The 23,645-nt window shown below is 52.4% G+C and overlaps 1 protein-coding gene and 1 pseudogene across 2 annotated transcripts; both read left to right on the plus strand.

The window, feature by feature from the left end:
* Positions 1-128: 128 nt before the first annotated feature.
* LOC129129812 (chymotrypsin-C-like) lies at positions 129-2,260 on the plus strand (annotated as a pseudogene). Its single transcript, XR_013185149.1, has 8 exons — positions 129-711; positions 828-919; positions 997-1,094; positions 1,177-1,302; positions 1,419-1,555; positions 1,639-1,784; positions 1,943-2,095; positions 2,188-2,260. The product of XR_013185149.1 is annotated as a chymotrypsin-C-like (transcript).
* A 14,848-nt stretch (positions 2,261-17,108) lies between these two features.
* LOC129129651 (chymotrypsin-C-like) lies at positions 17,109-19,032 on the plus strand. The gene is made up of 8 exons (XM_077190307.1): positions 17,109-17,483; positions 17,600-17,691; positions 17,769-17,866; positions 17,949-18,074; positions 18,191-18,327; positions 18,411-18,556; positions 18,715-18,867; positions 18,960-19,032. The coding sequence occupies exons 1-8, from the start codon at positions 17,300-17,302 to the stop codon at positions 18,975-18,977; spliced, it is 954 nt and encodes a 317-aa protein (XP_077046422.1). The 5' UTR covers positions 17,109-17,299; the 3' UTR covers positions 18,978-19,032.
* Positions 19,033-23,645: the final 4,613 nt, after the last annotated feature.

The raw sequence follows: 23,645 nt of genomic DNA on the forward strand, positions 1-23,645 counted from the left end.
GGGGGAAGGAATCTGGGGAGTGGGGTGTGACCGTGGGCATGCAGTTCCCACTGGAGGTGGTGGCATTTAACAGGGATGAGCTGTGGCTCATTGTGCCATCTGTATGGCACAATGGTTTGGGAAGCAGCAGGGGCCTGATCCCGGTGTGGGGATGTGTACCAAACACCATCAGCAGCGCTGCTGATACCTGCGCCTGCCCCACCCTATGGAACCTGGGGGGCTGCTCTTGACCATCTCAAGAGTGAGATAAGGGGACCTTGTGCCTAGGGGGTGAGGGGGTGAGAGGGCAGTGTCCTGGGGGAGTCACTGCTCAGGGCTGGGGGGCAGCAGGGCTGCCCAGCCCCTCACTGACAGCATCATGGGTGGGGGGGCTGTCCCAGGAGGGAGTGACCCTGTGCCCCAACAGGGACCCTGCCCCTTCCCAGAGCAGGGCCAGGTGTCCCCACCATGTCCCAGCATGGTGCCAGCACATGAGGGGCAGATGTGGCCATTCCCAGGCAGGACCATGAGTGCGATAAGAGCAGGCAATGGGGCTGAGGAGCCCCTGTGCCCACAGCGTGGGACAATCCCCATGTGTCAGCAGCCAGCAGGGACACTCCAAGGTCCCCAGCAGTCCAGACACTATAAGAGGGGTGAGTGGCCCAAACACCTCTTCTTTGCTCCGCACAACCATGCTGGGGGCCGTCTGTCTCGTCGTGCTGCTGGGCTACGGTAGGTGCAGGGGATGGGGAAGGGTCAGGGCAGGGGGGACAGGACCGTGGCGCCTGCCCTGGCCCTGGGCACGGGCACAGGCAGCCTCTGATGTCCCTTTGCCGGGTGTCACACAGCCTACGGATGCGGTCAGCCGGCCGTGCCACCACAGCTGAGCTCCCGCGTGGTGGGCGGTGAAGATGCTGTAGCCCACAGCTGGCCATGGCAGGTGAGGGGGCACCGGGACAGGGATGGCGACAGGGATGGGGACATTCCTGCTCTGACCCTGTGCCTCTGCCCTCGCAGATCTCGCTGCAGTACCGCAGCGCTGGATCCTGGTACCACACTTGTGGCGGGACCCTCATTGCCCCCCAGTGGGTGCTGACAGCTGCCCACTGCATCAGGTGGGTGTTGGGGTGCTGGGGGGCATCTGTACAAGCAGCATGAGATATCTGTGGGGACTGACACTCTCTCTCCCCCTGGCAGCTCTTACATGACCTATCGTGTGGTGCTGGGCAAGCAGGACCTGTCAGAGGATGACGAGCCTGGTTCTGTGGCCGTGGGTGTGGAGAAGACGATCGTCCATGAGGATTGGGACTCCTACCTCATCATGTAAGGGATGGGAGTCATCAGGGCTGGGTTGTGGGTGGTGTGGCCACAGAGCCTGGCTGGCCTGGCCAGGGACCCTGTTCTCATGGCCAGGGACCATGGTTCATGTCTCCTTGCAGCAACGACATTGCCCTGATCAAGCTGGCAGAGGAGGTGCAGGAGACTGACACCATCCGTGCCTCCTGCCTGCCGGCTGCTGGCAAGGTCCTGCCCAATGACTACCCCTGCTATGTCACCGGCTGGGGACGCATCAGGAGTAAGCAGAGGGTCCCCGGGAGGGTCTCCAGAAAGGGGATGCAGGCAGAGGGTGAGAGGTACGAGCTTCTGCTCTCATTGCAGCCAACGGGCCCCTGGCCACGATCCTGCAGCAGGGTCTGCTGCCCGTGGTGGACTATGAGACCTGCTCCAAGAGGGACTGGTGGGGCAGCCTTGTGGAGGAGACCATGGTGTGCGCCGGCGGCGACGGCGTCGTCTCTGGATGCAACGTGAGTGTGGGCACTGCGCGTGGTGGATCCCCAAATGGTGTGGAACCGTGGGCACTGGGAGGAGAGGGGATGGAGCCATGGTGGTGGATGGCCAGGAGGGATGAGGGGAGTGTTGGCAGGTGCCCAGGACAGATGGCCCTCACTGTCTGTCTGCACAGGGCGATTCTGGGGGCCCCCTGAACTGCCAGCGCGACGATGGGATCTGGGAGGTCGAGGGCATCGTCAGCTTCGGCTCTGGCCTGGGCTGCAACGTGGCCAAGAAGCCGACAGTCTTCACCAGGGTGTCCGCCTACATCGACTGGATCAACGAGGTGGGTGCCCCTTCCTCTGCCCCCACCCCACAGCGGGGCTGTTCTTGCCCCACTGAGGGTCTTACTGTGACCCCCCTGTGTCTTTTTGGCAGAAAATGAGCACAAACTGAGGACACGGCATTGTGGAGATACCACTGTTGACAAGATAAAAGCAAAAAATGCTGAGCTGGTCTCGCTGGTTTTTTGGGCGAGGGGATGTAGTGGAGCTGGGGACACACATCCAAGGCTGGCTCTGCTGATGCCAAGGTCCTGCTTGTGTGCTGGGGAAGGTGTCCCTGTTGTGCGGTGGGGCTGGGCAGGACTCTGCAGAGGCTGTCAGGCACAGCCTGCAAGATGCTTCCAGTCCTCAAGCCATGGCTGAGGCACAGGCCTTGAGGGTTGGCAATTACTTGGATGGGAGAGGGGCTGGAGTTTCTCCAGGTTATTCAGGGGAGCTCCAGGGAACCCAGCTGGCCCTTGGGGACAATCTGGAACACTTGGTAGCTCCCAGGGTGCTTTAGGGGACCTCGCTGGCACTGCCTAGATGAGGGCTGACTTTCAAATGGGGCCGTTGAAGGGAACTGGGTTGGCCTTGGGGAGCTTGAGAGAGTCTGACTGGTTTGGGAGGGGTCAGGGGTGCCTGCAGGAGCTCTCTTGGAGACAGAACCCTTGGCAGCTGCATGGCACTGCCGGCTCCAACAACAGGACCTGTGACATGGCCCAGGAGCAGAGCATCTTACCATGGATCTCCTTCTGTGGTGGCTGGAGGAACAAGGTGGGTGGTGGGCAGCACACAGAACCCCCAGCTGTGGGGTTCCCAGGAGGAGCCCGAGCTGCCCTGGAGGAGGCAGGGCAGGGTTCCAGGAAGAAGGCAGTGTGTTGGAGGGAGCAGGTGTGAAGGAGCTGTCCAGCAAGTGGGGCTGGGTGCCGCACCCTCAGCCCCCGAGCAGAGCCATCCATCACACCATCATCCCATCGTGGCTGCTGCAGCCCAGCCGGGATCCTGACGGGGTGAGGAGGAGGAGCAGAGCGAGCAGGGATGGACGGCAGCAGCTCAAGCTCAGTGGGGGACGTGGTGGACAGTGCCTGGTTTAGGAGCCATGGTGCCACTGGACCATTGAGCGGCACCGTCACCAGCCCAGAGAGCAGCACTGGCACTTGCACTGCGGCCCAAGAGCACTGGCACGAGCCCTGGCACCCTGTGAGCCACTTGGGGACTCTCCAGGCACCCCCTGGCACTTGTCAGCCTGACCAAAGCTCTAGCAGGTGAAGAGGGATGCAGGGTGGGAAATGGTTTGGACGGGCAGGAAATGTGCTATGGCAAAGGAACTGGAGGGATCACTCCAAAGGCGGTCAAAGGCCTGCCTGCCAGTCAGATGATGTGTGGAGGTGGCTACTCTGCCCAGCAGGATGGGGCCAGGTCCTTGGGACACTGGCGTGGGACTGGCAGTATGATCTGCTGGCTTGGATGGAGAGCTCCAGGCTGTCCATGGGAGGCTGAACAATGTGGGGCACTCCTGTCCCCTCTGTGTGTAGCCACCTGTGCCATGGGGACAGCTGTTTGAGCTGGGAGTGCAGGACCTTGGTGTCACAGCCTGTTGTGCGTGTCCTTGTGCATTGTGTCTCATCCTCAGAGGGGCTTTGGTGTATGGAGGAGCCCTGGACAGGGCCCCAGAGTGCCACAAGCCTCTCTGCTGGGGCGTCAGCCCTGCCCCACCCAGCCAGGCATTGGCATCCCCCCACAGTGTGTGTCACCCCAATAACCTGTGTCCCCCTGCCCAGGAGGTGGTCAAGAGTTGTGATCCCTCTGGGTGAAGAACTTTTTTCTAACATCCAGTCTTTCCTTGGTCAGATCTCCACCCGTTCCCTTGGGTCCTGTCCCTGGTCACAGAGAGCAGAGACCAGAGCTGCCCCTTGGGAGGAGCTGCAGCCTCCAGAGAGGTCTGACCTCAGCCTCCTCCAGCTGAACTAACCATGTGACTTCAGCCTCAACTACTTTTAATCTCTATGGCTGCATAGAGTTTAATGAATATTTGATACGCTTACATGTTAATTGTCAATTTTTGTTGTATTCTGTTCATACAATTTATAACTGACACATTAAATCTACAGGTTAACCTAAAGAAGTGTAAGCTTTATTTTTACTAAATGTCTAACATCTTATGTACACCCTATAGGATGTGTCCATTAGCAAGTATTTAACAATATGGGAGAATAAGGGGAAGTTTAAAAGAATACAACAAAACTTTGTGAAGTTCATTGCTTTTACTTCACTATTGAAGTATAAGTACTCATACAATCCCTTCCATAAAAATTACATGTCAAAAGTGATCTTTACCCACTCCTGGGAATGAGAGCTCGGGACACCCAGGGACACATGAACAAACTCCCCTGACACTGAGCAGCATCCCAATGCTGATGGCTCAGAGCATAGGGAAGCACTGCCCTGACACATGGTGCCAGTCCACATCCTGGGCTCCCCTCAGGGGCATTGTCTTAGGGTGTGTTCTCTTCCTATCTCTGGAGCAGTTCTGTTAAATTGGCAGTTTTATTTATCTCTTCCACGACCAATCCTCCCTCTGGGGAGATATCTTCTGTTAATGGGCCAGTGAGGCTCCTCATATGACTGGTAAAATTCCATCATCCCATTGTGAGAAGCTCTGTGGAAAGGGCGAGCCAAGTATTCCTACCTGGATATCATCAGAGATCTGGAACACCAGGGCAGCCTTTTCCCACTGCATTCCCAGAGGTGTGGCTGTCTTCTCCATTGGATTTCCAGGGCAAGACCAGGCCCATCTACGCCACCACTGGACCTACATCCTTCTCCAGGATCCCTGCTCCAACAGAACGACAGCTGGCACTGCAGGAGGGCTGAGCCAACATTTAATGGGACTGCTGCCACCTCCCTGACCCACAGGGGATCAGGGCCTATTCTGACTCTCTCCGTAGTTTATTTGTTTGTACTATTACATTTGTGGGTTTTTTTAGTTTTCCTAGTAAAGAACTGTTATTCCTATTCCCATATCTTTGCCTGAGAGCCTTTTAATTTCAAAATTATAACAATTCAGAGGGAGGGGGTTTATAGTTTCCATTTCAGGTGAGGGCCCTGCCTTTCTTAAACAGACACCTGTCTTTTCAAGCTATGACAGATTTTTGACGCCCAAGATGGGGCTCGAGGGCATAGAGAGAAAAAGAGTGAAAATAGGGAATAACAGTTCTTGAGTAATCTAATTTTTCTGTGCTAATATAGAAACTCTGTTTAGTATCACCGTGTGGTCCAGCTTACCCTGGTTTGGGTGGCATGTGATAGTTGCTGTATTTCTGCCATTCAGGCCCTTATCTAAATATGGGTCCTATAACTGTGCCTACTGTGGCTGTTTTCCAGTTTGTTTTATGGGTTAATAAGGTGAGGAATTAATGGATCTTTAAGTTCCTCTGGATGGGAAGCACATGAATTCAGAGCTATCACACACTGACTGTATGTTTTTGGGGGTTACTTTAATAATGGTAATTACTGTGAGGAAATTACACCGGGGGAAATTTTCTCCTAACCCTTCAACCAGCTTTTTGGGTCTACCCTACCAGTTTTCGAAGGGTTCAGGTGCACTCTAAATGCTAATGCTATCATACAATGGTTGGTGTTACCGATATGCCTGTTCTATTTACCATTTAGAGATAAGGGAAGATTAACCTGGATAACCACCCTGACACCTACCTCAAAGACTAGGGATGCTGCTACTCTAGAGCCTGACCCTTCCTCTCAGCCCACCTCAGAAATGAACCCCCAGACTGGGTGGGGGTTCCGGAGAAAGAGATACACGAGATGAGCCAGATGTAAAGAAGTACATTTCCCCAGCTGGTGAGAAGCCCTCACCCTTTCTCAAAGAAGGAGAATCTGATGGTGCAGCAGTGGAACCCACAGATGTTACAACTGCCTAAGTTCCAGCTGAACCACAAAGGCAGTCACAGCCAGCAACAGCTGCCCCTGTGGAAACAAGGAAGTCTAAGATGAAATCAGAACACCCAGACAAGGATAAGAATGGAGGGCCTTCAAAATCCACAGGGTAGCCAGAGGCTGCGATCATCACCGAGTCTCTGACGTACAAAAGTCTCCATAATCTGCACAAAGACATTGTACAATGGGGGCGTGAAGCTTATACAAACTGGCTACTTGTGGTCTGAGACCTTACAGGCGTGCAACTAGATGGTGGTGAGGCAAAGAATTTGGGACCCTTGACCCAGGACTCAGGTATGAATCAGATTTTTGTAAGGGAGTCTGACACTGTTGAGTCAGGGACGGTAAGAAAGTCTCCAGTCTTCAGGTCAGAAGGCTCAAGAATAATTCCTTTATTAGCAAGAAGTTGCGAGCTTTTAAGTCTCACTCGCTACACTGAGACCTGATTGGTCTCAAAGTAGAAACATCTCACATTATTGGTGACTATGAATAGCACCCTGTGGAAAGCCATAACAATAAACAATGATTCCAGAAAGAGAGATAATAATTGTTTGAATTCTTTTGTCTAAGATTCCCAGGCTCAATCTGGGAGAAATTGTTTCTGTTCTCTCTTCAACTGAACTGAGATATGCACAGGAGTCAGAGTCCCTTTCCCTCTGGGAGCAGCTTTTAATGAGTGTCAGAGAGAGGTTTGTCCACAGGGAGAGAATGCAGGACTACCACCACAGAATGTGCTGGAAGGCCCTTGAGGAAGGGATCCAACAGTTGAGAGACATGGCAGTATTGGAGGTACTCTTTGGGAGGGATGGACAGCACAATAATGACCCTGACAAGGTCAGGTGCACAGGGCAAATGCTGTGGAGTCTGGCAAATCTAGAGCCATCTCAATACATCACCTTCTTTACAATGATTGATGCCAATACTAACTGAGAGACAGTGGGTTCTGTCACCAACAAGCTTAGAAATTATGAGAATATGATCAACGGCCTGGTGCAGGATCATGTCTCTGCTGCGATTAAGGAGTTCAAAGAGGAGATGAGGGAGATGAGGGAGGAGGTGAGGAAGATCAATGCAGCACCCATGGTAGTCACAGGCCCCAAAGTCAGAACCCAACATCCTCCTGCTAGAGAGAGAGGGTACACCCCACGGTCTGACCTGTGGTTCTTTCTGTGTGACCATGGGGAAGACATGGGAAGGTGGGATGGGAAACCCACTTCTGTCCTGGCAGCACGGGTGCGTCAACTCAAGGAGGGAAACACTAACCGAGGGAATTCCACTAAAGTGAAGGTAGTCTCAACCATGACTGAGCTGCTGAGTATGATCTGTCAGATCCCCTTGAAGGTACCTCTACCATGTATGCCCAGGAAAGAAATAATAACCAGGGTTAGAGGGGCCCTGCCTCTAGCCAGGGAGAGGCGTGGGGAAACCAGATCTTCTGGACGGCATGAATCCAATGGCCTAGGACATCAGAGCCACAAAAATACAATGCCTTAGTTGATACTGGTGTGCAGTGTACCCTAATGCCATTGGGACATGTGGGGGCAGAACCTGTTTCCATTGCCGGGGTGACGGGGGGATCACAGCAATTGACCCTGTTGGAAGCCAGGGTGAGCCTGACTGGGAAGGAGTGGCAGAAACATCCTATTGTGACTGACTCAGAGGCCCTCTGTATTCTGGGCATAGACTTCCTCCAGAATGGCTATTACAAAGACCCAAAGGGACTCAGATGGGCTTTTGGCATAGCTGCTGTAGAGGCAGAGAATATTAAGCAGTTGAACACCTTGCCTGGACTACCAGAAAGCCCATCTGCAGTAGGACTCGTGAGGGTGTAAGAGCAAAAAGTGCCGATTGCCACCTCAACGGTGCACCGCCAGCAGTATTGAATGAATCAGGATGCCATGATCCCCATCCACAGAATTATCCATGAACTGGAGAGCCAACTGGGTGGTCAGCAAAACCCACTCACCCTTCAACAGTCCTATCTGGCCTGTGCCCAAGTTTGACAGAGAATGGAGATTGAATGTGGACTATCATGGCTTGAATGAAGTGACTCCACCGATGAACGCTGCTGTGCCAGACATGCTGGAACTCCAGTATGAGGTGGAGTCCAAGGCAGCAAAGTGGTACGCCACTGTTGACATTGCTAACCCATTTTTCTCCATTTCTCTGGCAGCAGAATGCAGGCCTCAGTTTGCTTCCCCCTGGAGGGGCGTGCAGTACACTGGAACTGACTGCCCCAGGGGTGGAAGCATGTCCCCACCATCTGCCATGTTAAGAGTATAGATACTTGTAGTGCAGAAAGCATACAGGCTTGGCTGATAGAGAAAGGGCACGGTTATCTGCAAGGAGTGCATAACCAGGCTTGAAGCCAGCAGACAATCCTTGAAATGCCCTTGGCCAGGCGATAAAGAGAAGTTGGTCAATTACACAATGCCTCCAGGCCTGCTAGCAGACTATCAGTAAACTGCAAGGCAGAACTATTGCAGAAGTAAGCAGAAGCATGAACGGCTGGCTTGCACCAATCATAGCAATAGTAAAGACGCATGAACAGATATTTGTAACCAATAAAATGTAAGCTAAAGCTGTGTGGACAACTAACAATAGTATAACAGAACATATCAAGCAGTAATAAATCAAACAAGATGCATACCTCATATTGAGTCGCTTCTTGATTCCAGACCCCTTCTAGACCCCTTCTAGAAGCTTATCTCTACATCTGGCGCCCGAACAGGGACCTGTGCCCGATTTTAGAAAGCCTTCGATTCTTGGTCGGATCGCTAAGAGGGAAGCTGTGATGGGAAGAAGGGGAACAGGGAAATGGCATCTGCTCTGCGGGTAGCTGGACCCGACTGATCGCGACAGTCAACGACCGCCACGGTAAGACCGCTTACTCGGGTCATGGATAGAGAAGCGGCACTCTCACTGCAGGAGAAAATGCTCACTAAGTGAGAAGCCAGCATGAGTACTAAAAAGCTCCATGAGTTTTGCAAGTGCGCTAAGGAAAATGGTCATCTTTGGGATCCTGGATTGATGTTTAGCTTGACTGAATGGAATGAGGTTGCAATTAGCTTGTGGGACACTTCATTAGACAACAGCAGTAAAACTCTTTTGCAGTTGGGCAATACCTGCCGAGAGGTGATAAACACCCTGAAGAAGATGGCTGAGGAGAAAAGAATGGCACTTATTGCCTCAGAATTACTAGGGAAAGACAGTCCACCACCTGAGCATACACTCATTTTTGACAATGAATGCTCCCAAACAGCGAAGGGTGTTGTTGCTACTATTAAAAACAGTGTCACAGAAATCATTTCTAGCACAAATGAGGGAGCGGGCTCGTCTGAGGTTGCAGGTTCATCTGCGTCCTCTCAATCCCAGGGAGACATAGAGGGACCAAGTTGCCGTCTGAAAATACCAAAACCTGTTAGTTCTGATTCGGATGGACTGGGAATTCAGTCAGACCCTGAATCAGAGACTGAAAGACCATCCTCCCCACTATCAAAGCAAAAAAGGTGAAATAAGCCATCTGACCACCGAGTAGATTCAGTCCTTCAGCAACTACCAGACTTGGGAGCGAAAGATTTGAAGGCAAAAGAAGCAACTCCTGTGGGGGATATGCAAGTAATTACAACTGAAGAGGTAACTATTAAGCCAGTGACCCCTCAGAGCTGGTGGTCGGGCGTTATCCGCGACGATATTCTGGAAGGTGAATGGCAAGTGTCATCAGCTATTGCCTGCCTGGTGTGTATGGTCAACTTAGGAGACAGGTGGCAGGCTGGTGAATGGAAACTGTTTGAGTGGAAGCTTATGCAACAGATACACAAAACAGTCTCAGACTATGGGTTGCATTCTGAACCGTCAAAACAGCTTATGACCTTCCTTTCTGGCGCTGAAATTCTGACACCCGGTGACTGCATGACTGTGGCAAAGCTTCTGCTGACCCTGGCACAATATATATTGTGGGAAAAGGAGTGGGAAAGGCAGGCACAGCGCGTAGTGTCAGTAAATCGGCCAGTGCAAGACCCAATGTATGCAATTAACATTGACATGCTTCTGGGCCAAGGAAATTATGCCAATGCTGTAGCACAACTTCAGTTTCCTGCTGTCTTCCACAACATAGCTGCTGAAGCAGCAAAACAGGCTCTATTTCTAGGCACCTCTGAACGCAAGGCTCCTTCATATACTAGTATTAAACAGGGACTACAAGAACCATACGAGAGTTTTATCAAGAGACTGGCACAATCACTTGAGCAGGCTCCTGATCTATTGGATGACATGCGGAATCAAATGCTGTGAACTTTTGCATTTGAGAATGCGAATGGCAAATCCAAGATGATTTTATTGACTTTGCCGAGAACCACGACTATAGAAAAATGGTAGAACAAATGGCGCACAGTGCCTTGAGCCAACAAGCTGCCTTTGTTTCAGAAGCTGTGAAAAGTGCTGTATCTACTCAAACTCAAGTTCTAGCTGCAGCATTAAAGCCACTGACAAAGACTAATAATCGCCCTAGACCCGGGGATAATAGAGGTGCCTGTTATCGATGCAGGAAAAAAGGCCACTTGAGTAGAACTTGCTCCGTCACGGTATGGTGTGACTACTGCCAGTCCAACTCCCACTCCACTTTGGCGTGTTGCAGTTTGGGAAACGTAAAGAGGAGTGTGGGGAGCAGCTGCGCACAGGCAATAATGGCTGCTCAAACTCCAGAACTGGCCAACCAGCAACCCGGGGGAGCTTGGGGATCGACCTGGCAACAGCAGTAGACATAACGCTAATCGATGATAAGCCACTCCAGATCCCTACCTCGATAAACGGCCCATTGCACGAATCACAATACCAGATAGGGGCCCTACTGATGGGCCGATCATCCTCCGGCCTTAAAGGAATCATAGTAATACCAGGTTTGATTGATGCAGATTTTACTGGGGAAATCCAAATTGTCACATATACTATGCATCCACCCCTACACATTCCAAAAGGCAGCAAGATTGCACAACTTGTACCATTGCAAAATCTTACCATCCAAGTATGTAAAACCCCCTTGAAAGAAGTCGGTGTGCAAGGAGATGCAAGTTTTGGTTCCACAGGAGAGATCGTCTGCCTTATATTGGATATGCATAATAGACCAGAGCAATGAGTGACCATAACGAATGGCAGCGAAACTATTACTTTCAACGGCCTTGTTGGACACTGGAGCTGATATTACTATTGTTTCAAACAATATTTGGCCAAGGCATTGGCATCTTCAGCATAGCAACTCAGTGGTGAACAGAGTTGGAGGAGTATCCTTGGCATGCCTAAATACTCAGCCCATCACCTTCCAGATAGAAGATTGCTACCATACTAGTTACAGTATTGTCACTGCCGAAAGGAGTGAACACCCTGATTGGAAGGGAATGCATGACACAATGGGGAGTTGTTCTTACCACCCCAGACACAGTTTTCTGGCAATGGTCCCTGTCGAGCAGCCCCCCATTCTAAAGCTGACTTGGGTAACAGATGAGCCTGTATGGGTAGAACAGTGGCCGCTAAGCCAAGAGAGGCTGCAAAAGGCACATGAGCTGGTCCAGGAACAACTTGCAGCTCAACATATCAAACCATTTACTAGCCCCGGGAACACCCCCATTTTTGTCATTCCCAAGAAATCTGGAAAATATCGGTTGCTGCATGATCTCAGGAAGGTGAATGAGCAGATGCAAGCTATGGGAGCCCTACAACCTGGTCTGCCATCACCTTCTATGTTACCAGGAAGGTGGCCCCTGCTAATTATAGATCCGAAGGATTGCTTTTTCACCATTCCATTGCACCCTCATGATACTCAACATTTCACCTTCACCCTGCCAGCAGTAAATAAGGACCGGCCCGCACAAAGATTCAAATGGATTGTACTACCACAAGGAATGCGTAACAGCCCCACTATGTGTCAGTTGTTTGTGGCCACAGCATTGCAGCCAGTATGGGGACTCTGGCCATGCGCCCTGATCTATCGTTATATGGATGACATCTTATTGGCACAAGAAAATCCTTTCACCAATGATCAGTTGCAGATTCTAACGGCAGTCCTCTCCAAGGCAGGATTACAGATTGCACCTGAAAGGTCCAAGGCACCTCATCGTGCAAATATCTTGAGTGGCAGATCACCAATAGTGTTATTTGCCTGCAAAAAAAACACCATCACTACTGAAATCAAGAATCTTACTGACATTCAAACCCTGATGGGCAATTTGCAATGGGTCCAACCCCTCGTGGGCATTACAAATGACGATCTGGCTCCTCTGCGGCCTCTCCTGAAAGGTACAGATGCTGAAAAACAGATTTCTCTCACCCCAGAGCAAGAACAGTGCATTTCTAATATCGGCACCCTTATAACCACACAGTGGGCATCCCAACGCCACCTGTCTCCCTGTCCATGTCCTGGTCATTTCTCGACCGACTTCTGTGTTTGCCATTGTGGCGCAGTAGAAAAAGAAAACCAAGAGAGGAAGAAATGAAGACAAACTATGTATCCTTGAATGATATTTGTCAGTTTCCAACCTAAATGAAGTATTCAAACCCAACTGGATACAGTAGGAGATGTGGTCCGGAAAGGACAAGATCAGGTGACAGCTATCTTGGGGATGGAGGCTGCAAGTATTCGAATCCCTATGAGCACAGCTGACTTTGAATGGGCACTCAGACATTCTACTGCTCTGCAACTTGCGCTCTTAGATTACACAGGGTACATTTCAACAGCTCTTCCCAAAGGAAAAGAAGCTCAGTTTCTTACAGAGCACTCTTGGATAGCATTGGAAAAATATTCACGTAGACCATTAAAGGATGGCCCCACAGTATATACTGATGCTGGAAAAAACACCAGAAGAGCCACTATCACTTGGTACCAGAACGATCAATGGAAAAATCTAATTTTGCAAGCCCTAGCAGAGGATACACTCCAAACATTAGAGCTGGCAGCTGTCTGCTGGGCCATGTCACAATGGCTCTCTACACCGTTGAATATTGTCACAGACTCTCTTTATGTTGCTGGAGTGACCCAAAGGATAGAAGATGCATTCATCAAGGATTTACAGAACGAACGGTTACTTGCCCTTTTCCAGCAACTGCAGAGAGCCACAAGACAAAGAATAGCTGCCTATTGCATTATTCACATTCGGAGTCATAAGTGGCAAGAAGGACTTGGGGAAGGAAATCACAGAGCTGATCAGTTGGTTAGCATGGTAAAGAAAAATCAAGCACCAGTCAATCAATTTGAAGCAGCCAGAATCTCCCATGAACAGTTTCTTCAGAATGCTAAAGGATTAAGGTGGCAATTCTCTTTATCAATAAATGAGGCCAAAGGCATAGTCTGCACTTGCCCTCAATGCAGCAATCATGGACCAGGCCTCAGAATAGGAGTAAATCCAAAAGGTTTACAAGCCTTAGAACTCTGGCAAATGGATGTAACTCATGTACCCAAGTTCAGAAGATTAAAATATGTTCATGTCACCGTCTATACCTTTTCAAAATTTATATGGGCCACTGCACAACCAGGAGAAAAAGCTGCTCATGTTTGTAAACATTTGACTGCCTGCTTCACCGTTTTGGGCGTACCAGAGCTGAGAAAAACTGATAATGGGCCCGCCTACACCAGCAATGCGGTCCGACAATTCATGCTCACATGGCGAGTGCAACACAAAACAGGCATTCCAAACTCCCCTACAGGACAAGCTATTGTAGAGAGAAACAACAGAACTTTAAAGGACTATTTAAGCAAATTCAAGGAGGTCCTCAATCCAAAAGAACTAGTGAATCGAACCTTATTTGTGTTGAAACATCTTAGCAAGCAGCTCAGCTCTTTGAGTGAGATCAGCTCTTTGATGAATTCAGCTCTTTAACAATTTCAGCTCTTTGCTTGCTAAGTGCCTCAGCAGATGCAGGGATGAGAGAAGAGAAGAGTTGTATGAAGTTCCACAGATTTTTATAATAAGCTTTATTGGCAGCTTCTACTAAGGGTGACAGTGACAGCTCTTCTGCCAAACTGGGCAGAAGTAGGGATTATATGGGGTATGTGGGTTTTGGCAAACAGTCCAACAGAAAGGGTCAAGGTGAATATGACCTATAGTGTTACAGAGAGATAACAAGGGTCTGAAGGTGGAAGAGGGGTTTCTTGGTCCAGTCATCATGACTAGGCATTTCTTATCTTAGGCAACTGACCACCAGGGAGGCCTTGCAAGCCCTGTGGCTGCTACACTTGGGGGAGAACCCTTTAGAAATTGGGAAATGGACTTAGCAAAAGCGACCTGGATGGTCAATACCCGAGGGTCCATCAATCGAGCTGGTCCTGCCCAGTCTGAACCCTTGCACACAGTGGATGGAGACAATGTCCCTGTGGTACATATGAAAGGTATTTTAGGAAAGACTACTTGGATTAATCCCACCTCAGGCAAAGACAAACCCATCTGTGGGATTGTTTTTGCTCAAGGACCTGGTTACACTTGGTGGGTAATGCAGAAAGATGGAGAAACCCATTGTGTACCACAGGAAAACCTAGTTTTAAGTGAGAACTGTGTGTAAGATTTCATTGAGTAGAGTTTATTTATTTGAGTATGATGCAGAGAGTAATAGAATAAGGAGTGAGTAATGCCTTAGGCTGGAAAGGGGTGTTTGTATTCTCTTCCTATCTCTGGAGCAGTTCTCTTTTGTTAAATGGGCAGTTTTATTTATCTCTTCCACAACCAATCCTCCCTCTGGGAGATATCTTCTGTTAATGGGCCATTGAGTCTCACCACATGACTGATAAAATTCCATCATCCCATTGTGAGAAGCTCTGCCCAGAGGGAGGAGCCAAGCATTACTACCTGGATATAATCTGACATTTGGAAGACCAGGGCAGCCTTTTCCCACTGCATTCCCAGAGGACCAGCTGTCTTTCCACTGGATTCCCAGTGCAAGACCAGGCCCATCTACACCAGCCCTGGACCTTCAGAGGAAACTCCACCCTTCTACAGGATCCCTGCTCCAACAGAACAACAGCTGGTACTGCAGGAGGGCTGACCCAACATTTAATGGGACTGCTGCCAACAGGGTGTCAGGGCTATTCTGACTCTGTCAATAGTTTATTTGTTTGTACTATTACATTTGTATTTTCTTAGTTTTCCTAGTAAAGAACTGTTATTCCTATTCCCATATCTTTGCCTGAGAGCCGTTTAATTTCAAAATTTTAGCAATTCAGAGGGAGGGGGTTTATATTTTCCATTTCAGGGGATGCTCCTGCCTTCCTTAGCAGACACCTGTCTTTTCAATCCAAGACAGGCATCCAGCACTGAAACGCAAGGAGGAGGGAGAAGAACAGTGGGGCCCATGGAGTAAGCCCAAAAGAGCATTTCCCCATCTCTCCCTCAGCCCCCACTCTCCTCCAGCTCCACCACACACCCCAACACCACAGCTGTGCCACTGCAGTGCTTCTGGTCTGTTCTAACCTCCACCAAGAATGTCCCAGGAAGGGACAAGCCACTGCAGTCCACATCATGGAAGAAGGAAAAGGAAAAGATGGAGCCATCTCTGCCCAAACTCAAGCACCAGCTCCCTGCACCCCCAGCCCATGGGACAGCCCAGTCCCAAGGCTCCACTGGCAAGAGAACTGGGGAAATAAACAGGGAGAAGAGTGCAGGGTCACCTTTCTCAAAGGAAAACAGGTCCAGGGGAGATGGGATCAGCCCCAACACCACCTGTACACCCAGGTGCCCTGTGCAGAAGTAGCCAACACAGAACAGGGCAACCCAGATTCTCACACCACAGGTGGTGGGGAAGGGGGCACATGTGCAACTGAGTTCTTGGAAAACCTTGGGCAGAGGCAAGGCCATTCCAGCCACATCCTGGCTCCTGCTGGACCCCCTTGGGGTGCCTGGCTGGCCCTGGCTCCCTCTGGCAGAAGTAGCCACACCTGTCCAGGTGCTCTTCTCCAGCCACACGTGGGCATTGGCCTCCACCACTGCCCTGGGGCACCCACCACCAACCAAAGATACAAAGATACAAAAAGAACCCCCAAAAATAAACTTCTACAGTTATCTTCAAACCATAATCACAACAATCTAAAATGACAACATAAAGCAAAGCAAAGACCAGCCAAATCCTCAGGCACGAACTTGGCAGTCACACATGGCACAGCCACTTGCTCCCAGGCTTTCCTGAGCACAGAATGTACCACCAGCACCCAGAATGATGCCACACCCAAGGCAGCAGCCAGGAAGAAGCACCCAGACATGCCAAGGATGGATACACAAGGTGAACAAACACTGACAGGGACTCAGAGATCCCCAGTGATGAGCCTTTCAGGAAAGGGAGAACCCTATCTCTGGGGAACTGAGGAGCTGGGTGTTAGGAAGGATGAAAGTTTGAAAAAAAAGTCAGACAGATATGCATGCTTAGCAGAAAGATTTTTGGATGTAGAATCCAAAGAAGGAATAGAAATGAAAGCAAGTTTGGATATAGAAGAATAATGTGTTAATTAACAATTGCTGATCCAGTTATGCTAGACAACAAAAAGGCAAAGGTTATGTCGAGATGGTAAGAGGTTTTATGACTTAGAGAAAAGGATAAACCCACCTCAAAAAAGAAAATTATTTTACCAAGCAGAAAGATAGCACAGGCAAACAAATCTGCCAATCTTGCAAGTAGAAAAAAGGTCACAGAATTTTCCACTGAAAGAAAACTGAAAAACAAATTCTAGCTTAAACTGTAACGAACTAACTTTTAGTGATTGGAGAATAGTAACATGAATCTGGTAATTATAGCAGTTATGATAGGCTACAGGTAAAAGTAAAGGTATAGATTGTTTCTAGTGCACTAAAATACACATCAAAGAAAAGTATAGAATTGATTGTATCCAAAATTAAAGGGTCTCCAGGCCTTCCTGCAGCTGAAACTGACAGCTGTAGGCACAGGCTCTGTCACCCATGATCCTGGACTGCTGTAAATTCTTGGATGTCATAAACTGCATTTTGGAGAGCCACCTGGAGTCACGCATCCCTCATTTCGGCTCTTGCAGCTGGGGGCAGAGAGTGTCCTGGGGGAGTCACTGCTCAGGGCTGGGAGGCAGCAGGGCTGCCCAGCCCCTCACTGACAGCATCATGGCTGGGGGGCTGTCCCAGGAGGGAGTGACCCTGTGCCCCAACAGGGACCCTGCCCCTTCCCAGAGCAGGGCCAGGAGTCCCCGCCATGTCCCAGCATGGTGCCAGCACATGAGGGGCAGATGTGGCCATTCCCAGGCAGGACCCTGAGTGCGATAAGAGCAGGCAATGGGGTTGAGGAGCCCCTGTGCCCACAGCGTGGGACAATCCCCATGTGTCAGCAGCCAGCAGGGACACTCCAAGGTCCCCAGCAGTCCAGACACTATAAGAGGGGTGAGCAGCCCCACCACGGCACCTTTGCTCCGCACAATCATGCTGGGGGCCGTCTGTCTCGTCGTGCTGCTGGGCTACGGTAGGTGCAGGGGATGGGGAAGGGTCAGGGCAGGGGGAACAGGACCGTGGCACCTGCCCTGGCCCTGGGCACGGGCACAGGCAGCCTCTGATGTCCCTTTGCCGGGTGTCACACAGCCTACGGATGCGGTCAGCCGGCCGTGCCACCACAGCTGAGCTCCCGCGTGGTGGGCGGTGAAGACGCTGTAGCCCACAGCTGGCCATGGCAGGTGAGGGGGCACCGGGACAGGGATGGCGACAGGGATGGGGACATTCCTGCTCTGACCCTGTGCCTCTGCCCTCGCAGATCTCGCTGCAGTACCGCAGCGCTGGATCCTGGTACCACACTTGTGGCGGGACCCTCATTGCCCCCCAGTGGGTGCTGACAGCTGCCCACTGCATCAGGTGGGTGTTGGGGTGCTGGGGGGCATCTGTACAAGCAGCATGAGATATCTGTGGGGACTGACACTCTCTCTCCCCCTGGCAGCTCTTACATGACCTATCGTGTGGTGCTGGGCAAGCAGGACCTGTCAGAGGATGACGAGCCTGGTTCTGTGGCCGTGGGTGTGGAGAAGACGATCGTCCATGAGGATTGGGACTCCTACCTCATCATGTAAGGGATGGGAGTCATCAGGGCTGGGTTGTGGGTGGTGTGGCCACAGAGCCTGGCTGGCCTGGCCAGGGACCCTGTTCTCATGGCCAGGGACCATGGTTCATGTCTCCTTGCAGCAACGACATTGCCCTGATCAAGCTGGCAGAGGAGGTGCAGGAGACTGACACCATCCGTGCCTCCTGCCTGCCGGCTGCTGGCAAGGTCCTGCCCAATGACTACCCCTGCTATGTCACCGGCTGGGGACGCATCAGGAGTAAGCAGAGGGTCCCCGGGAGGGTCTCCAGAAAGGGGATGCAGGCAGAGGGTGAGAGGTACGAGCTTCTGCTCTCATTGCAGCCAACGGGCCCCTGGCCACGATCCTGCAGCAGGGTCTGCTGCCCGTGGTGGACTATGAGACCTGCTCCAAGAGGGACTGGTGGGGCAGCCTTGTGGAGGAGACCATGGTGTGCGCCGGCGGCGACGGCGTCGTCTCTGGATGCAACGTGAGTGTGGGCACTGCGCGTGGTGGATCCCCAAATGGTGTGGAACCGTGGGCACTGGGAGGAGAGGGGATGGAGCCATGGTGGTGGACGGCCAGGAGGGATGAGGGGAGTGTTGGCAGGTGCCCAGGACAGATGGCCCTCACTGTCTGTCTGCACAGGGCGATTCTGGGGGCCCCCTGAACTGCCAGCGCGACGATGGGATCTGGGAGGTCGAGGGCATCGTCAGCTTTGGCTCTGGCCTGGGCTGCAACGTGGCCAAGAAGCCGACAGTCTTCACCAGGGTGTCCGCCTACATCGACTGGATCAACGAGGTGGGTGCCCCTTCCTCTGCCCCCACCCCACAGCGGGGCTGTTCTTGCCCCACTGAGGGTCTTACTGTGACCCCCCTGTGTCTTTTTGGCAGAAAATGAGCACGAACTGAGGACACGGCATTGTGGAGATACCACTGTTGACAAGATAAAAGCAAAAAATGCTGAGCTGGTCTCGCTGGTTTTTTGGGCGAGGGGATGTAGTGGAGCTGGGGACACACATCCAGGGCTGGCTCTGCTGATGCCAAGGTCCTGCTTGTGTGCTGGGGAAGGTGTCCCTGTTGTGCGGTGGGGCTGGGCAGGACTCTGCAGAGGCTGTCAGGCACCGCCTGCAAGATGCTTCCAGTCCTCAAGCCATGGCTGAGGCACGGGCCTTGAGGGTCGGCAATTACTTGGATGGGAGAGGGGCTGGGGTTTCTCCAGGTTATTCAGGGGAGCCCAGGGAACACAGCTGGCCCTTGGGGACAATGTGGAACACTTGGTAGCTCCCAGGGTGCTTTAGGGGATCTCGCTGGCACTGCCTAGATGAGGGCTGACTTTCAAATGGGGCCGTTGAAGGGAACTGGGTTGGCCTTGGGGAGCTTGAGAGAGTCTGACTGGTTTGGGAGGGGTCAGGGGTGCCTGCAGGAGCTCTCTTGGAGACAGAACCCTTGGCAGCTGCATGGCACTGCCGGCTCCAACAACAGGACCTGTGACATGGCCCAGGAGCGGAGCATCTTACCATGGATCTCCTTCTGTGGTGGCTGGAGGAACAAGGTGGGTGGTGGGCAGCACACAGAACCCCCAGCTGTGGGGTTCCCAGGAGGAGCCCGAGCTGCCCTGGAGGAGGCAGGGCAGGGTTCCAGGAAGAAGGCAGTGTGTTGGAGGGAGCAGGTGTGAAGGAGCTGTCCAGCAAGTGGGGCTGGGTGCCGCACCCTCAGCCCCCGAGCAGAGCCATCCATCACACCATCATCCCATCGTGGCTGCTGCAGCCCAGCTGGGATCCTGACGGGGTGAGGAGGAGGAGCAGAGCGAGCAGGGATGGACGGCAGCAGCTCAAGCTCAGTGGGGGACGTGGTGGACAGTGCCTGGTTTAGGAGCCATGGTGCCCCTGGACCATTGAGCGGCGCCGTCACCAGGCCAGAGAGCAGCACTGGCACCTGCACTGCGGCCCAAGAGCACTGGCACGAGCCCTGGCACCCTGTGAGCCACTTGGGGACTCTCCAGGCACCCCCTGGCACTTGTCAGCCTGACCAAAGCTCTAGCAGGTGAAGAGGGATGCAGGGTGGGAAATGGTTTGGACGGGCAGGAAATGTGCTATGGCAAAGGAACTGGAGGGATCACTCCAAAGGCGATCAAGGGCCTGCCTGCCAGTCAGATGATGTGTGGAGGTGGCTACTCTGCCCAGCAGGATGGGGCCAGGTACTTGGGACACTGGCATGGGACTGGCAGTATGATCTGCTGGCTTGGATGGAGAGCTCCAGGCTGTCCATGGGAGGCTGAACAATGTGGGGCACTCCTGTCCCCTCTGTGTGTAGCCACCTGTGCCATGGGGACAGCTGTCTGAGCTGGGAGTGCAGGACCTTGGTGTCACAGCCTGTTGTGTGTGTCCTTGTGCATTGTGTCCCATCCTCAGAGGGGCTTTGGTGGACGAAGGAGTATTGTAAATGAAAGGCAACTCTGATGATGGGGAGAGAATGATAAGGAGGACTCCATGGATATCAGAAGGCTAATTAATTACTTTATTATACTATACTATACTATATACATTTCATCTAAACTGAATCTGCCCAGCACTCACTGTGCACACAACGCTCACACTGCACTGAATCTCGTGACTGTCAGCCGACAGTCCTGACACACACACACACTTGGCCCTGATAGGCCAAGGAAATAAAACTTCCTCACTTTGGATAAGCAATCTCCATATTGCATTCTACTTTGGCACAACACAGGCACAGCAAGAGATAAGAATTGTGTTTTCCCTTTCTCTGAAGTTCAGAGAATATGAATCTCAGAAATCCTTGGGAAGAATTGTGCCTCGCTTTTCTCTGTGAAGAGAAATGTGGCAACACCTCACCCCTCTTATTATAATAAAAAGAAAAAGGAGCTGGATTTGTAATTCTTCTGCTGGGTGTTGCCTTCTTGCGAAGGCCACGGCGACCTGGTTTCGGAGTCCAGCACTGCGATCTCCTCCTTGGGATCCTTCGTGACCAATAACAGACGCTAACACCAATGTGGTGGACGGTTAAAGGCCTTTATTGAAGGGTCTCGAGGGTATTTATGGACTAAGGGGTTTCTCTACGTCAGACAGGGGTTTGGCTATACATTCTAGGGTTAGTATGGAGTGGAAAGTTACTGGCATCCATAGGTTAGGGGGGCTACCTGTTTGGCTACATTCCAAGGGTGATCCTTATCTATGGGTGATCCTTATCTATGGGCAGAAGGATTCCTGTAATTTTCCGTCACAGCCTGAAATCTTCCGAACGCCTGTCCCTTACTACTACAGCCGGGACCTTGCAGAAGACAGAACAGACACATCTTGAGAGGTTTATCCATGGCCAATTGAAACCTCAATCAAGTGCTGACATAGAATGATCAAGGAGATTCTTTACCTGTAGAATATCTACTTCTATTATATCACTAACACAAGGTTTACAATATCAGGAACCCAAACCACCATGCAAAGAAAGTTCAAGTTTAAAGTTCAAGTTTCATTGTTTCAAGTCTAAACATCTCAGTTTCAGGAGAAGGCCCATTCATTCACCAGAGATGTTGCTCTTTGACATCTCTGAAGGTCCTTCCTGGTTCTGAAATAGACCTGCCGAATCCTGAAACAGAGAATTGCTAAAGAAAATTACTAATAACTATTAGAAATCCAAAAGTATTTAAAAATCTCTGGAAAACCATGGCCACAGCCTATGCATGGCTCTCCAGCACTCTGGACTGACAATGAGAGGTCAGCCTTTTCCACCTTTTTTTTTTTTTTTTTTTTTTTCCTCAGAAACACCAGCAGCAGCAAAGGGTTTTTGGACGCTGCGTGGCAGGGTGGGGCTGAGCCCCTGGCCCTGGTCCAGGTGGGCGGACCAAGGACCCCAGACCCAGTTCACGGGACGGCGGCCTGGGCCCGGGTGCAGGGGTCAAAGCCCCCCAAACCTGGCGGTGGGCAGGGCAGGGGCTCCGGGCCAGGGGGATGGGCCAAGCGGCCCAGACCCGGCCTGTGAGGCGGAGTCTGTGTTCTCACAGCCCGCCCCCACCATGCTGCGAGTGTCTCGGCAACAGGAGTGGCCAAATGCCTTCTCCCTCTCCCCCCAGAACCACTGGTGCGCGCGGCTGGGAAGGAGAAGCTTTCCCGGGGATGGGGCACCCAGATCTCGGGGTCCCGTCTGCCCAGAGCAAACAAGTGCCCTCCACCCCTTGCTGCGCCGTTCTCCCCCACAATACAAACGAGTGTTGCCCAGCCCTCTGATCAGTGGCACCATCCCCATCCCCTCGGAGCTTGGGACCGGAGGCAGCACCTCCGGAAACCACCCCCCCCCACGCCGCTGGCGCACGCGGGGGGAACGAGGCACCCCAAATCCCAGTAACAACGCCCAGACCAACCCAGAGTCGGCCCGCGAGAAGTACCCTGTCCCAGGAAAACACTGAGTTTCAAAATGTTCAGCTGACAGGCGCCGGCTGGGAGCAAACGAGCCGCGCCTCCCCTGCGGGACAGGCCGGCGTCCCCTTCCTCTGTCCCAGCTCCCACCACAGGGGCAGCCTCAGGACAGCCTGAAAAACTCAGGGGGAAGCCGGGCAGGTTGCAGGTGCCGCAGCAGCCGGTGCTGGGGGTGGTGGGGGCGGCAGGATCGGCTGCCGGAGCGGCAGAAGAGCACAAGGAAGCCCTGCCGCGGTCTCTCTTGGTTCCGGGCGGTGCAGTCCCGGTGAGGGCTCTGCTGCTGAGGGAGGGGGTGGCGGGCTGGGTGCAGGTGCTGAGGCAGCCGCCGCCGGAGGTGGGGCTGCGGGCGGCATGTGGAGCAGTTCTGTGGGCTGGTAGCCATCCTCAACCTCTTCCTGAACAGGAGCCGGGCCGGCGGGAGGTGGTGGGGGTGGTTGGGGATCCCAGCTTCAACATTTCCCGCTGGCGCGGCGGGCAAGGGCGGGCCCGCCGTGGTTGGAGCGATGATGGACCGTGCTGAAGGCAGGCGGCGGGCGGGGCTGGCAGGGGGCGGCAATGCCACCCCTGGAGCAGCGGCCGGCCCTCTCAGCCCCGGGAGGGGCAGAGGAGGTGGCCCCTGCACATGCTCCAGGGAGTCAGACGGAAAACTCTCCACCGACGCCTTGGGCAGAGCCTCCTTTCCCCGCTCTGCGCGGGGGGACAAGCCAGCGGCGGCGACTGTCCCTGAAGAGCCTCTTCTCCCGCCAGCCGTGGTGGGGCGGGCAGGTGGCTCCCCGCGCAGGGGGAGACATCCCCCCACATCCCTGCCGGAGGCCCTCACAAAGTCAGAAACGCTCTTGAAACGAAGGTGGTCCCCTCTCACAAATGCGAAAAGCAGCTCCCAGGTCGGCAGCTACCAATGGACCTACCCAGTCCGTTGGAAATGCCTCAGAAAATAAGCACTGGGGGGTCGCAGGAGGAATTCATTCCCATGGGGAGCCCATGGTGTTTGACCCAGCCAAAAAACTCATAAAGTTCTTCCTGGGGCACAAGAACTCCATGGTCACGAAGCGTGACCTCCCAGAATTCCAAAGTGAATCTCTCTTCCCATGAAAATTGAGTGCTCATGTCCACAGACATGTCTTCCCAAAGTCAAAGCCCACCC

This window comes from Agelaius phoeniceus, chromosome 24 (assembly GCF_051311805.1).
Source record: "Agelaius phoeniceus isolate bAgePho1 chromosome 24, bAgePho1.hap1, whole genome shotgun sequence".
Lineage (NCBI taxonomy): Eukaryota > Metazoa > Chordata > Aves > Passeriformes > Icteridae > Agelaius > Agelaius phoeniceus.